This window comes from Pinus tabuliformis, chromosome 9 (assembly GCF_031772625.1).
Source record: "Pinus tabuliformis cultivar Carrire ecotype Pingquan chromosome 9, CPIR1, whole genome shotgun sequence".
Taxonomy (NCBI): domain Eukaryota; kingdom Viridiplantae; phylum Streptophyta; class Pinopsida; order Pinales; family Pinaceae; genus Pinus; species Pinus tabuliformis.
In genome coordinates, this window is record NC_142307.1 from 1,960,951,286 (window position 1) to 1,960,967,240 (window position 15,955).

The 15,955-nt window shown below is 36.4% G+C and overlaps 1 protein-coding gene across 5 annotated transcripts in view; it reads left to right on the forward strand.

Moving 5' to 3' along the window:
* Positions 1 to 15,955, forward strand: part of LOC149156835 (ras-related protein RABC1-like) — a 385,206-nt gene that overhangs the window by 296,587 nt on the left and 72,664 nt on the right. For 3 of the 5 annotated variants that reach the window (XM_089445298.1, XM_089445296.1, XM_089445297.1), the window contains exons 6-7: positions 3,106 to 3,234; positions 3,329 to 3,391. In XM_089445298.1, the coding sequence (XP_089301424.1) occupies positions 3,106 to 3,234; positions 3,329 to 3,391 (192 nt within the window). The remainder of the gene's footprint in view (positions 1 to 3,105; positions 3,235 to 3,328; positions 3,392 to 15,955) is intronic. The other 2 variants (XM_089445300.1, XM_089445299.1) reach the window with 1 other exon arrangement.

Below are 15,955 nucleotides of genomic sequence, written 5' to 3' on the forward strand. Positions count from 1 at the left end.
GATCTGCTCACAACTGCTGCCAATTTGCAAAGGAAAAAGATCGAACTTCTTGAGACTAGAAGTTCCTCGAGGAAAATTTTTACTCTGTGTGTGCTCTTCTCTCTTCCACCCTGACACTGGCTCTGCTCTAGCGAATTGCTGCAAAAACCTCTGCATCCAGCTAGAAATATGCCCAACGAAAAATCTGAGTTGCTTCCTTTGTCTCTGGAATCACTCGATTTGGAAAATCGAATTTTTCTGCCTCTGCTCAGAAAAATCGAACTTCCTCAAGCAACTTAGCCTCCTGGCAAAAGACTGTGCTTCCCTTGGGAATTTCGTTCTGCTACCCACACTGAGTAGAAAAATTCCTTCTTTTCTCTTTTGAGCTCTTCGGCTGATCAACTGTGCTCTAATACCATGTGAAAATTACGAAAACCAGAGTCCTATTGCAGCGACTGGAAATTATTCTCCTAATTGTTAATTTAATTTAACAATTTATTTGTTGTTTGCTACGACAAACACTGAATAAATCTCACTGCAATCTACACAAATAAAACTGTAGAAGAATAAATGTTGGAAGAAACATTAACGCACACACATAAAAATAACACAATTATTTTTGGACAAAAGTCCCCGGAAAAATCCAACTTGGGAAAACTGATGTAGCAGCTAAGGGTTTTATTATTAATCAACAGTGAAATAATCTGAGTACAATGAGATGCCGAAACTGGCAATCCTACAAAGAAATACTGGCAAAAATATGGAGAGGAATTTTCCTCACCCCACAAGCAATTTCCCGGCACCATTTGCCTTCAAAATTTTGGCCTTCTAAGGCACTACGTCAGCCTCTGTGTAGCTGAGTGGACAGCTTGCCTTCTGCTGGATTCTAATGAAGTTGTTCTGCCTTCTGCTCACTAGAAAGACGCTTCTTTGGAACTCTGGGACTCCTTCCCGGCCTATAGAACTGAAAACGTCAATCTTCCTCAGTAAATCGACTGTGCCTCTAGAGGCTACTGCGCAGCTCTATGTCAACCTCACTATGGCTCACTTGCCTCTATGCAAATGCACTCACTGGATCTGGTATCCTTCATACAACTTCACTGTCCTTGCCCCTCTGTCACTGCTTCGATCTCATTGGCTCTCTCTCTGACAACTGATTGTTGCTATTCTAGAAATTGATCTACTCATCAAATCGAACTATTGAAGTGTGATCTCCATCACCACATCGACCTCCTCTTATAATCCTCTATTGGAGCACCAACAACCAAGATTAAAACTTAATCAATGGCAAGGATCATCTCTGGATCGATTCGTGTGAGTTTCTAAATGATTCACGCCTTGACTTAATTAATACTGATTAATTAACCATATTCCCTAAGTTTAGACTGAGGAGATATTTAAAAACTGGTTAATAATCTAATTAAGTCATTTATAGGCGGAATTTCCAGAAACGATTTTTGGGTTTTGGAGATCTCATGTATTCTAGTCTCTCCACCAAATTTCAAGGCTACAACACATATGATGCTACAAAAACTATCATTCTTGCATGCCAAGCATAGTAGTTGCAGGCATGCAAGACAAATATGGCCGACCAAAAGGCAAAATGCCAAAAATAACACTCCAGTCTAACAAGCTAATAGACAATAGTTATGGTTTTTGGAGCAAGTGCGACTGCAGAGAACGCCACGAAAACTAGTGGCTCAAACTTGAGCAAAAGGGCAGGAATTCACCTACTCTGATACCATGTTAAACTCACACATAAAATGATAAGTAAAGTAAGATAAATCGTAGAATGCAATTTTATTCACTAGGATGTACATATAAATACATTGTGTGACCCTTGGTTTCATGTTTCAAGAGGTCTCTTGGACTTCCGTGACTGTTGGAGTTCTTACACGCCAACCCTTCCAGATTAGGTGTCCAACACCTAACCCAACTGTCTTTCACCCACCAAGACTTGGTCATGCCATCACAGCCTTCTCCCGACAGTGACATCCAACCTGTACCTGCTATACATAGAAAGTGTTAACTATAGACATGCCCAAAAGTAGTCTTATTGTAAAAAGCAAAATGTGACAAACACTAATCCTGAAGAGATGAAACATAGTCAATCTGAAAAAGCAAAAAAACGGCAAGACTGATAATTTTGCATGTAGTTAAAAGTAGTTTCATTGGATTCCCTTTTTTACAGGGATCAAGATTATATAATCATCTCTGACATGCAGGGTCCTGATCTTCAAAAACTAGAAAAATTAAACTGCTAAAAATAACAATTTCCTGGGCTCTAATGAAACTGACTCTGGAACGAATCCTGATATGTGTCAACATCTGAAACAAGATCAATGTGATGGGGTGTTGCTAGATCCTAACCCTCTTGTTGCACAAGTACTAGTGGACGTTGACAATACCCAAATAGAAAAAAAATTAGTACAAAGATAAGCGTTGTGGTTCCCATTATCCCATTACATGAACTTATTTCACACCTACTAGGTCAAATATATAAATCTCACCCTAAACAAAGACAATGTCATCCCAAATGCATTAAGTTGATTATTTTATTGTACATATGATGTGTGAGTTGTGTATTTTAGCTTTTATGTATATGATATGTCTATTATTAGCTTTCATATGGTTGATATTTTTATATATTTGTAAAAATATTGTGTTCCCAGAATATTATATTTCAGAATTGCAATAGTTGCACCAATCATATATTGGAACGTATATCAAGATATTTTATGCAAATTGGTCATCTAGGTACTAAACATTTGTTAGGAAGATATCTATTAATGTAAAATAGCTATTGTTACATGTACTCTTTGCTGATTCTCTAGTAGATTGTAATAAATTGATAAGGTTTTTTCTATGATATCTACTTACACATTGACTTATAGAAAGTGCATATAGGCTTGCTGTTATGCTATCATTCTACTTATTACACAAAAATGTAGGATCCATACAGTGGTGAAATTTGATTATATTTGCATTAGTCCTCGTTGACATTTTTTTGTGTTTATGTTACCAAGCGTGAATGGTTTCTGTAATCAATTATTATAGATAATGAATAACATGTATCTATTTACTTGTCAGCATGGTTGACCATTTGAAATATGGATTATGTGACAGGAAAATGAGAGGGTTGTCAGCAAACAAGAGGGTATTAACTTTGCAAGGCAACACAAATGCATATATCTTGAATGTAGTGCAAAGGCACGCATCAATGTAGAACATTGCTTTGAGGAGCTTGTTTTCAAGGTACTTTCCCTCTCTAAATACATTAAGGTATTTTTGTTTGTTTAAGGATGTATTCTTTCTCCTTTTTGATTAAGCAACAATTTCATTTGACAAGGATCAAAGAACTACAATCTTAGCAACTTATCTTGAATGGGGGAGCCCACACAAAAATACAGAAGTAAGGAAATAACGAAGGCATAAGCAGTTGTTTATTTTTGTTTATTGAATAATAAACTATTTCATTTCTTAGATAAATACTTACTTTTTTGGATATCACATCCTTATTGTAAGTACATACAATTCTCTTTTAACTTCAAGTAGTTAGTTTTCGTTCATGTTTCATAGAAAGAAAAGCACTATGTTTGATGCCTTGAAAATATTTTATCACTCCACGTTTTATTCTCAAATCAAATGTCATATATATCTTTCTTGTCACTTATTAGATTAAAATAGAATGGGATTTTATTAAACATCCATGAGGCTAATTAGTCTATGGGAAAAAAATTCTTACATCTCATTCTATCATTCATGTGCAATTTAAGAAAATTGGAATGCAAAAAAGAAGAGAAGATGAACATATATGATCTCCTTTATGTGGGGATCAATGGATGTGTTACTCTACATATCTAGGAATGCCCCTTGAGGAGGGTTACTTATTCCAATTGGTTGACTTGCAATACCTATTTTGGAGGCGCATCATATCTACTACTATCTTTTTTGTCGTATATCTATGAATAAAAAAATAGTGCATCCCAACTTATGTTTTCTAATACTAACCCCTTTAACAATGTTACCAACCTAACAAGAACTCTTTAAAGTTCTGACATTATTTAGAGGTTGCATTTAGTGGTTGCTTTTACCTCTATTTTGCAAAGTGATGCTACTAGTGGCACTCTTTTTTTTTGAAAGATTAAATTTAAAACCTTTTGCAACCACGACCTTGTTGGTCAAAGTTGTCATTAATATGAGCATTGTTAACGATGGAAAAACACTAACCCTAAAAACCCTAAATGAAAATGAAATATGCATGATACCCTAAGCAAGCCCTTGTGCATTAATGTGTTATTGATGATGCCCTAAGAATGTCGTAATATGCATAATGGATGATGCCCATAAAACCCTAATTATAATGCATTGATAAAACCCTAGGTGTTGACTACAAGCTCTATGTGTCATGAAGAAAACTTATTCCTAGGAGTAAACATTAATTAGTAATGACTCATTATTTTATGAAACCCTAACCCTAAAATGCATGTAAGCTTACCCTAAATACTTTGCCATATATAAACCCAATAATCCCTTCCTAAATCATTGTCACATTCTGTTATAAAGCTCTTCTATAAAATCCCTTGATACCCTAAGCACATACTCTCTTCTAAAGATTTATAATCCTAAATCTCTATGTCGTTAACCTCTCTCAACATACACTATTCTATTCTAAAAGGTGAAAATAAATACTACTTACCTTTATGATGGCCTTCCCACTCACAAGTCGGCTCCACCAACATAAGTCGGCCTCCTATTCATAAGTCGACTCTCCTTAAGTCATGAGAGTTCAAAACCAATGAATCAATATAATATAAGCAATAATAGTTCGGTTAAGAGATGATCCTCAACAAAGATATGCGATGTACATTGTAGAGCATAGTAACATGGGTACCGCTCCCAGGCATTGGAGAGCACGTACCCCATGTTCCCACACTCTTGGGAGCTTGGGAGCTGGTAGGAAACATTCCAAAGTCGACGGGAGCTTCAATGAGTACTTTGGAGCTTTTTGGGAGCTTCACAACAACAAATTTTGACGTTGCGGGTACCTATTTTGAGCAGAGAAGGTACCATTTGTTTATTTTCTAAGTGATACATGTCAGGTCAGGGGGGTGAACTGCATGGGCTCTGTAAAGCGACAAATATGTGGAGATGTAGCAAAGGTTTCAACAAAATATAGAGTTGCCAGTGATTCCTTGGCAGCTTCTGTTGCAAATCTTGAAGTTCAAAAATTGCAAATAAGTCTACTTTCTTGAAGTCTATCTTGAAGTTTTAATGATAAGATTCAACAAATTACAGTGATGGTCAGAAAGAGAAAGAGTAGCATGTTAGTCAGTTTCATTTTATAAATTTCCAAACTTGAATTTCGAAGTTGAATATAATATAGTGTTGCATGAAATCACATAATAATCAAGTAATAATAGCCTTTTTCGGTTTGGGAGTTCCACATGTTTCTTTGCTGGCAAGGAATTTGATTGGCAAATTGTTGATGGATTAATATTTTGATTTTTTCAGGCAGTGTTTCAAAGTTCAATCTTTACATATTTCATTGCAAGATGGAATTTGATTGACAAGTTTTGGATGGAAATAAATTAATTATTTTATTTTTATTTTTAATATATATTAAATTTTAATATATTATATTATTGCCGCTCCCAACTTGACGTTTCCTGTAAATTTGGGCACAGATTATAGCTGTGTCGAATGCTTGTTCACCCGTACCCGAAATACCCATGTAACGGAAACTCATGCAACATAGTTGTAGAGTGAAAAAAGAAGATACAACTCAGTCCTGTAGAAAGTGCAAATCAATTCGGTCAAGGAAAAAGGAAGATGTGTAGTAAAGCACGAGTTCAAAACTGAAAGAGATAAATTATCACTGAAATCTCTCTTTAGCTCTGTTGAAGTCAATGAATATATGAAGAAGGGTTTTTATTTTTATTTTTTAATTTGGATTCATTTGGCAGGTTTCGTTTGAAATTTTTTATATAGATCTCGACTCTCACTAAGTATCCAATCTTAAGCGGTTTTGTATTGGCAATTTGGAGGATAAATTTGGGTGGTTGTTATGTGATTCTCGGCCTAGGATTTCCTTGGATCTTTGTGGCCTTGCAAATTAAGAATCCATTCTTTGCGGCTAGGCATAGTCACTAATACTGAAGGAAAGGTCGTATTGACTGAGCATGAAATTTGTGTTTGTCTTTGCTTTTAAGGTTCCTTAATTTCTGTTCCATTTCTGCTATCAATTGGAGGCAACTTTATTGACTAACTCATTTGGTGTATAGTGGTACTTTCAGCCCTGTAATAGGGCACATATCAGTGACTAATTTTAAATTTTCCAGATCTAATTTTTGAGATAAAACAAACATTAAGTCGGAGGACCATTTGGTGAATTTTCGCAAATAGTTGGATCAGTCTTGTAGCTCAGGAAAGGTGATTCACTGGGAATTCCTATATTGATCCATCTGAAGCTTGTAGACTTGCTAAATTTGTCGTGGCATTAGCCAATGTATGCCATCAAGTGATCCAAGATCCTATTTGAGGCACAAATTTGCATGGATTACAACAGTTAATGTATGCCATCAAGTGATCTGAGACCCTCTTTGAGGCACAAATTTGCATGGATTAAAATAGTTAATGTATGCCATCAAGTGATCCGAGACCCTATTCGAAGCACCATTGAAAGGACTCTTGAATATTGAAGATAACACCCTTTGAAGATCTTGTTGAAGAAAGCTTGAAAACCTGATCGCTGAGACCTTTGCGATACCTGGAGCAAAAAATTGTTTTTTTTTGAAGAACTATTGGAAGCAACCAATTGAAGAAGTCATTATGAAACCCTAATGAAGTAACCTTGAAAAAGTGTTTGGGTATCATGAAGAGCATTGAAGACATATTTGCAATTTTCAAAGTTGTCATTGATGATTGAAGGTATTCTTGGAGACTTTTTTTTAAGGCACTGTTGGAGCAGACCCCCATGCATTGTTGAAAGCCTTGTGAAGATCTTGTTAGAACAAACATCCATGCACTATTGAAGCTTAGTGAAGGAATTCTTGAAGATTGATTGAGAGTGGTATTGAATATTGTCAAGGCTTGTTGCAGAAGGTATTAAGGAAGCCTTGAAGAACCATTGTACTTGTCTTGAAGCAAAGGGTTGGAGCCCTAGAGGATAAGAGTCCTCAAGAAGATCAGGTTGGAGCTTGTGCTAGTGGAGAGGTTGGAGCTTATGCTAGTGGAGAGGTTGGAGCCTCGTGAAGTCCAAGTTGGTGCTTGCAGAGTATAGGTTGGAGCCCAGTGGTTTGAAGATTGGAGTCTTCATCTAGGGTTGGGGCCCTAATCTATTATTGTACTTGATTCATTGTAAAGAGGATTGGAGTTCCCGTTAATTCTTGTTAAAAAGTATCTATTTTGTTAGTGTTCTTTTTGTGTTCTATCTAAGAGATCTTAATTGGCAGAAAAGTAACAATCGTAAAAAAATTATTGATTCACCCTCCCCTCTTCGTATTTCCAACAGTTGGTATCAGAGCTAGTACCTTCACTCACAGCCTAATAGTTGGAAGGTAGATCCTTAGAACAAAAATGGCAAGGTCAAGGAAGAAAGGCTCCAAACCTTCTAAAGATGTCTCTTCCTCAGTCAAAAATTCAAATGAAAATCAAGTAGTCAAAGCCCCCATGTTGAATGGAACAAATTTTGAAGTATGGAAGGGTAGAATGAAATTCTTTTTGATGACTCAAGGTTTTGAAGTTTGGGATTCAATGATTTCTAGAAGCACAATAGAAGAAGAAGAATCCAAAGTGCATAATGCAATAGAAATGAAGGCAATTTTGAGTGGGCTACCAAATCCTATAAAGGACAGAATGGAAAATTGTTCATCAACAAAAGAGCTTTGGGAAAAGCTTCAAGATCTTCACGCTAAAGGATTATTGGTCATAACCTCTGATCCAAAAGATGATGACAAAGAGCATCAAGATGAACCAAAGAAGACAAATGAAAACAAAAATGAAGGGACCAATTGTATAAAGGAAGATGATGATGAAGAAATTCTTGGAGTAGAGGTTGAAATAGATCTTAAGACAAAGCTTGTAGTTGCCCTAGAAGAAATAAGCAACTTAAAAAAGAAAATGAGGAACTCAAAAGGAAAGCATAAGATGGTGACCATGACCTTGACAAGACAAGGAAGGAAGTTGACCTCTTCAAGCTTCAAGTACAAGAAAGAGATAAGGAGTTCACCAAGCTTAAGGAGGAATTGAATCAAAACAAGAAAAGGCATCATGAAGAAGTCATATCCATGACAAATCAGTTGGATAAAGCAAAGAAAAGGGAAGATATTTTGTCAAACCATCTTGAACAAAGACATGAGGACTTGAACAAATTTGAAGCAAAAATTGGTCAATACAAGGAAGAGGTCTCCTCCCTTAAATCTCAGCTGGAAGAAGCAAAGAAACAAGTACAAGGAGCTAAAGAGGTGATGGAAGTTTTGGCCCTCATGGAAGGACAAGTAGGTGAAGCAAAAAAGGACAGAAATGTCATTAGCATCCCAAATAGAGGAAAAAGATGAAGAAATCTTAAGATTGAAATCAGATGTCTCCTCTCTCAAGGCCCAAACTTGTGAAGCAAAAAGGATAAAGGAAGAAATAGAGAACCATCTAGCAAAGAAGGATGAAGAATGCAAGATGATGAAAGAAGAAATTGATCTCCCAAGGAAGGAAGTTGATCAGCTGAACAAGAGTCTAAAGAGATCTCAAACCATAGATGACATCTTAAGTCATCAAAAAATCCCCCCTTAATAAATAAGGTCTTGGTTATGTAGGTGAACCCTTAAGAAAAAACGATGCAAACTCTAATGCATCAAGCAACAAGGATGTGGAGAAGCTTGAAAGAGATGTTGATGCCCCCAGTTCCAGCAAAAGCAAGAATATTAATCAAGATAACCTTAAAGGAAACCCTACTCCAAGAAGTTGTGTAGAAGGTGTCAAGAATTCAAGAGGAAAATTATCAAAGGATCTCAAGGTAGAAAGCTTTAGAATTTGATCAAGGCAAGCAACATCCTTCAGGTACCAAAGTATATTTTTGGTTATTGCTATTCTTGTACAAATTTTGGGCATATGGCAAACGATTGTAGAGCGTACTATGAAAATTTCTAAATTGAAATTCTAATGCAACAACTGATTTATTTCACCTACTTATTATTCACAATAAGTTATTTACGAAATCCCTTCAGCAAATATTAAAATAATTCTACTGCAGTTATCACACAATTACCCAGAGAAAAATACATGCACAAGAACCAATCACATCAACACAGTTGTTTTTGGACAATTGTCCCTAGAAAAACCCAATTTGGGAAAACTGGTGCAGCAGATGAGGGATTTATTAGTCTTCAGCAACAATTTCTTTTACAAGGAATTATTGTACAGAGAAACTGAAAGAAAACACCTGAGACTTTCCCTTTGAGACTTTCTAACACTTTGGCGACTCTGCTCCCACTCCTGCGTCACCTCTGCGTGGCTTTGAGTGGCTTTGCGTTAGCTTGCGTGAGGGTTGTGTCTCTCCTCTGGACCGCGTCTCTCTCTGCGTTGTCTCCCACTATCCCTGCATCACCTCCTCCTCAGTCATTACCTGCTGTTGATGCCCTCCTCTTCCTCCACCCTGCAACTCTCCCTCTGAAATCAATCTCCTTTACTTGAGAATCGATTTTCCTAGAGATACTGAGTATCTGTCGGTGTGTCTCCAAATGATCCTCAAGTCTTCTCTTATACTTTTCTTGTTGACAAATCAATGACCGAGATTAAGTTCTTAATCAACGGCTAAGATTAAAACAGACTTGATCCTCGTCTCTTAGAAGCTTCTCACCCTTATCTTTATTAATACCCATTAATATTTTTATTTTCCTAAGTTTAGACTTAGGAACCCATTAAAAATATTAATTATTTTAATAACTCCTCATCCGGGTGGAATTTATCAAAATGATTTTTGGGTCTTGGAGATCTCATGTGCTTTAGGCTCCTCTCCAAATTTCAAGGCTAGAGCACATCCGATGCTACCAAAAATCAACACATACCACAAGGACAAATATAATGGTCCTCATCAACTTCCCAGAAGCAACATTGCAGGAAGAAATTATGCCTCCTCATTTATGTACAAAATTGAATACTACAAATTCCATAATATTGGTCATACGGCTCATGACTGTAACTCGAATTGGGCTCTTAAACAAGCTAAAAACATAATAACCAAGCATGAAAAGAAAGTCAAACAAGTTTGGAGAAGGAAGCAAGCTAAACCACAAGGAGGTCATGTGGAATGTGTCTTGAATACTCAAAACATCAATTCATGTTGTTGATCTAATGAGTACATCTTTGGCAGATATGATATTTCAAGTTTTGATGATGAGGTTCTGCCAAGACCATGCATATTGTTAGTGGGAGATTGTGTCAATTTGACTATTCTTACAAGATGCTTCCTTGATAAGCCTTGGGAAAACCTTGACGTGTCACACATGGACAATCATGCTATGAGACACAAACATATCTCTTGATGGATTATGGATTATCTCTCATAAATTTTTGTTGGACAAATTGGTCTCTCTTGCATAAAGACATCATCTACTTTATTTCTTTCCATGCTGATGCCCTCCTCTTCCTCCACCCTGGAACTCTCCCTCTGAAGTCGATCTCCTTTACTTGGGAATCGATTTTCCTAGAGATACTGAGTATCTGTCGGTGTGTATCCAAATGATCCTCAAGTCTTCTCTTATACTTTTCCTGTTGATGAATCAACGACCAAGATTAAGTCCCTAATCAACGACTAAGATTAAAACAGACTTGATCCTCGTCTCTTAGAAGCTTCTCACCCTTATCTTTATTAATACCCATTAATATTTTTATTTTCTTAAGTTTAGACTTAGGAATCCATTAAAAATATTAATTATTTTAATAACCCCTCATCAGGGTGGAATTTCTCAAAATGATTTCTGGGTCTTGGAGATCTCATGTGCCTTAGGCTCTCCTCCAAATTTCAAGGCTAGAGCACATCCGATGCTACCAAAAATCAACACATACAACAAGGACAAATATAATGGTCCTCATCAACTTCCCAGAAGCAACATTGCAGGAAGAAATTATGCCTCCTCATTTATGTACAAAATTGACTACTACAAATGCCATAATATTGGTCATATGGCTCGTGATTGTAACTTGAATTGGGTTCCTAAACAAGCTAAAAACATAATAATCAAGCATGAAAAGAAAGTCAAACAAGTTTGGAGAAGGAAGCAAGCTAAACCACAAGGAGATCATGTGGAATGTGTCTTGAATACTCAAAACATCAGTTCACGTTGTTGATCTAATGAGTACCTCTTTGGCAAATATGATATTTCAAGTTTTGATGATGAGGTTTTGTCAAGACCATGCATATTGTTGGGGGAGATTGTGACAATTTGACTATTCTTACAAGATGCTTCCTTGATAAGCCTTGGGAAAACCTTGACGTGTCACACATGGAGAATCATGCTATGAGACACAAATATATCTCTTGATGGATCATCTCTCATAATTTTTTGTTGGACAAATTGGTCTCTCTTACATAAAGACATCATCTACTTTATTTCTTTCCATGCATGAAAGGCTTAGGGGGAGCAAGTCCATTGAAGAAAAGCATGATCTTTTGTCTCTACTTCACATCTCCTGAAAAATTGTTGAAGATTCATTTCACTTGATTAGAAGGCAACAATCTTTCATGTCCTGCATTCCATAAGAAAAAAGGAGAGCAAGAAGAGTTTTTGCAAGCAGGGGGAGCCGTTTGATGTGACTATGGGCATTGCTCTAAGGAAATCATGATGATAGGGGGAGGAGCATTGACAGGAAGCAACCTGATAGGGGGAGCACTTGATGGAAAAAGGCGTTGTTAGGATACCCCATTTGCCATTGATGTCAAAGCGGGAGAGAATGTTGAAAGTGTGAGAATATTGCCATCAATGACAAAGGGGGAGATTGTTGGTCAAAGTTGTCATTGATGTCAATATGAGCATTTTTGAAGATGGAAAAACACTAATCCTAAAAACCCTAAATGCAAAATGCAATATGCATGATACCCTAAGCAAGCCCTTCTGCATTAATGTGTTATTGATGATGCCTTAAGAATGTCCTAATATGCATACTGGAGGATGCCCAAAAAACCCTAAGTATAATACATTGATAAAACCCTAGGGTTGACTGCAAGCTCTATGTGTCATGAAGAAAACCCTATTCCTAGGAGTAAACCCTAATGACTCATTATTTTATGAAACCCTAACCCTAAAATGCATGTAATCTTACCCTAAATACTTTGCCATATATAAACCTATTAAACCCATCCTAAATCCTTATCACATTCTATTATAAAGCTCTTCTATTAAATCCCTTGATACCCTAAGCACATACGCTCTTCTAAAGCTTTATAATCCTAAAGTTCTATGTCGTTAATCCCTCTCAACGTACACTGTTCTATTCTAAAAAGTGAAAATAAATACGACTTACCATTATGACGACCTTCCCACTTACAAGTCTTCTCCCCCAACATAAGTCGGTCTCCTATTCATAAGTCGACTCCCCATAAGTCGTGATAGTTCAAAATCAACGAATCAATATAAATATAAGCAATAATAGTTCTGTTAAGAGATGATCCTCAACATAGATAAGAAATGTTCATTGCAGAGTGAAAAAAGAAGATACAGCTTAGATCTGTAGAAAGTGAAGATCAATTCGGTCAAGGAAAAAGGAAGATGTGCAGTAAAGCACGAGTTCACAACTAAAAGAGATAAATTATCACTGAAATCTCTTTTCAGCTTTGTTGAAGTCAATGAGTATCTAAAGAAGGGTTTTTATTTTTATTTTTTATGTTGGATTTGTTTGGCAGGTTTTGTTTGAAATTTTTTATATATACCTCGACTCTCACCAAGTATCCAATCTTAAGCGGTTTTGTATTGGCAATTTGTAGGACGAATTTGGGTGGTTGTTCAGTGATTCTCGGCCTAGGATTTCCTTAGATTTCTGTGGCCTTGCAACTTAAGATGCCATTCTTTGCGGCTAGGCACAATCACTAACATCTAAAGGAAAGGTCTTATTAACTGAGCATGAAAATTGTGTTTGTCTTTGCTTCTAAGGTTCCCTAATTTTTGTTCCATTTCTATTATCAATTGGAGGTAGGTTTATTGACTAACTCATTGGGTTTATGGAGGTACTTTTGGTCCTGTATTAAGGAACATATCAGTGACTAATTAAAAATTTTCCAACCCTAATTTTTGAGATAAAATAGACATTAAGTTGCAGGACCATTTAGTGAATTTTTGCAAATAGTTGGATTAGTCCTGTAGCTGAGAAAAGGTGATTCACTAGGCATTCCTATATTGATCCATCTGAAGCTTGCAGATTTGCTAAATTTGTCGTGACAACAGTCAATGTATGCCATCAAGTGATTCGAGACCCTATTTGAGGCACAAATTCGCATGGATTACAATAGTTAATGTATGCCATCAAGTGGTTCGAGACCCTATTTGAAAACACTCTTGAATATTGAAGAGAACACCCTTTGAAGAACTTGTTGAAGAAAGCTTGGAAACTTGATTGGAGAGACCTTTTTGATACCTATGGAGTAGTAGATTATTTTTTTGAAGAACTGTTGGAAGCAACCTATTGAAGAAATCATTATGAAACCCTAATGAAGTAACCCTGAAAAAGTGTTTGGGTATCATAAAGACATTGAAGACATATTTGCAATTGTCAAAGTTGTCATTTATGATTGAAGGTATTCTTGGAGACTTTTTTTGAAGACACTATTGTAGCAGACTCCCGTGCATTGTTGAAAGCCTTGTGAAGATCTTGTTAGAACAAACACCCGTGCACTATTGAAGCTTAGTGAAGGGATTCTTGAAGATTGATTGAGAGTGGTATTGAATATTGTCAAGGCTTGTTGCAGAAGGTATTAAGGAAGCCTTGAAGAACCATTGTACTTGTCTTGAAGCAGAGGCTCGGAGCCCTAGAGGATAGGAGTCCTCAAGAAGATGAGGTTGGAGCCTGGTGGTTTGAAGATTGGAGTCTTCATCTAGGGTTGGAGCCCTGATTTATTATTGTACTTGATTCATTGTAAAGAGGATTGGAGTCCTCGTTAATTCTTGTTAATAAAAGTATTTATTTTGTTATCGTTCTTTTTGTGTTCTATCTAAGATATCTTAACTGGCATAAAAGTAAAAATTGTAAAAGAAATACTAATTCATCCCCCCTCTAAGTATTTCCAACAAACTTGGAATAGTGTAACAAAAACCTTAAAATCAAGCCCCAAATCGAAAATTGGTGCTAGTGGTAGCACCCTTTTTCTTTGGAGCTAAAGTTTCAATTTGTCTGAAACCATTGCCTTGACAACTAGTACTGTTACAACCAAAATGTTAAATCAACCATGAAATTAAAAAGTGGTGTTACAAGTAGCACCCTTTTGTTTTATAGGAGGTTAAAATTACAACTAGTTTGAAACCATGGCATTAACAATAAGTATTGCTGGTGCAAAATCTAGCAGGAACTTGATCATGGAAGTGAAATTGGTATTTGAAGAGAAGTTGCCTCCACGTTTGATTTAAAATGATTTCCACCTTTTAGACCCAACTAGGAGTGGCCCCAATGTGTGTCATTCTCCGATCTTTGGTTTGATTGTCTAGTGAAATAAAAATTTGTATACTGGTTGAAGCACCCTATTGGAATGATCCAACCGTCATCCAAATGACCCACCTACAAAAAAAGAAGTAAAAATGGGTTAGTACCCTAATTTACCTCCTCCACATGGCTATGTATACCTTAATGGATCAATCCTTCAATTGTTGTGTAATCTTACCAGATGAAGATTATTTTAGATTTACCTTGATTACCATAATTAACTAAGAAAAAACAAGATAGTAAGATCTTACCCGCATAATTTAAATAAAACAAAGGTTTGCAAATGAGTTCTTTTATTAATGGCACTAATCTCACAAAACAACAACAACCTTTTCTAGAGGGGGGTCTAGCCTTTTATAAAACATTTTCTAATGTCTAGGTAATGGCAAGTTGGATGACTCCTCTAAAATAATATTTGCTAGTCATCCACATTTTGGAGACTTAATGATTTTAATAAAATATTATATTACATCCATGAGTTTGCCTACTAATGAGTTGAATTGGTTCACAAGTCCATGAGAAGTCCAACGTTCCCTTTGCTTATGGCTCGAAAGACTAATAAATGAAGAATAGTATCCTCTAGAAGCTCAAAATTCCACTTGGAAGCCCCAATGTTCCATCAATGGCTAAAAATCAATTTGACTTAGTCCTTTTTGAAGTTCGATTTGGTTGTTTGAATGGTTGCTTGACTTTCCAATAGTTACTTTTGTGTCCACAAGCCACCCAAAGACCTTTTTGACTTCAATGTTCTTCATTTGACTTCCAACAACTACAAAACAATTAATTGACTTATATACAGTGGCTAGTACATTCGACCTTACCGCCTATGTTCTTGATCTCTAATGCCTTGATGATTTTGACCATTATTCCACCTAGGTTTGTTGTATCTTGGCCTGATTTCACATGGGTCTCTCTCCATTTCTCCATATGCATTTCCACATCATCATCTCATCTGCCATGTCATCCTGCCCCTATGCTAGTTCTCTAACACTCCAAGGAATCTGAAGAAAATGAGATTTGGGTTTTGTTCCTCTTATTCTATAGGCCATTTTTGATGCAGTGCATGCCCAAAACTACCCAACCTTGACCCTATTCTACCACCTAGATACCTATTGTATCTATTGACCAACTTTGACCAACCATAACTTGACAATGCCTTCATTGTTTAGAAAAATTCTACATGGCATTTCATCCTTTCATCAAATTGAACAATATGGGACCAAGTTGACTTTTTGACTTAAGGGAACACTTGCATTGGGAAATGTGAATTGCCTTGGGAAACGTGAAAAGTTGA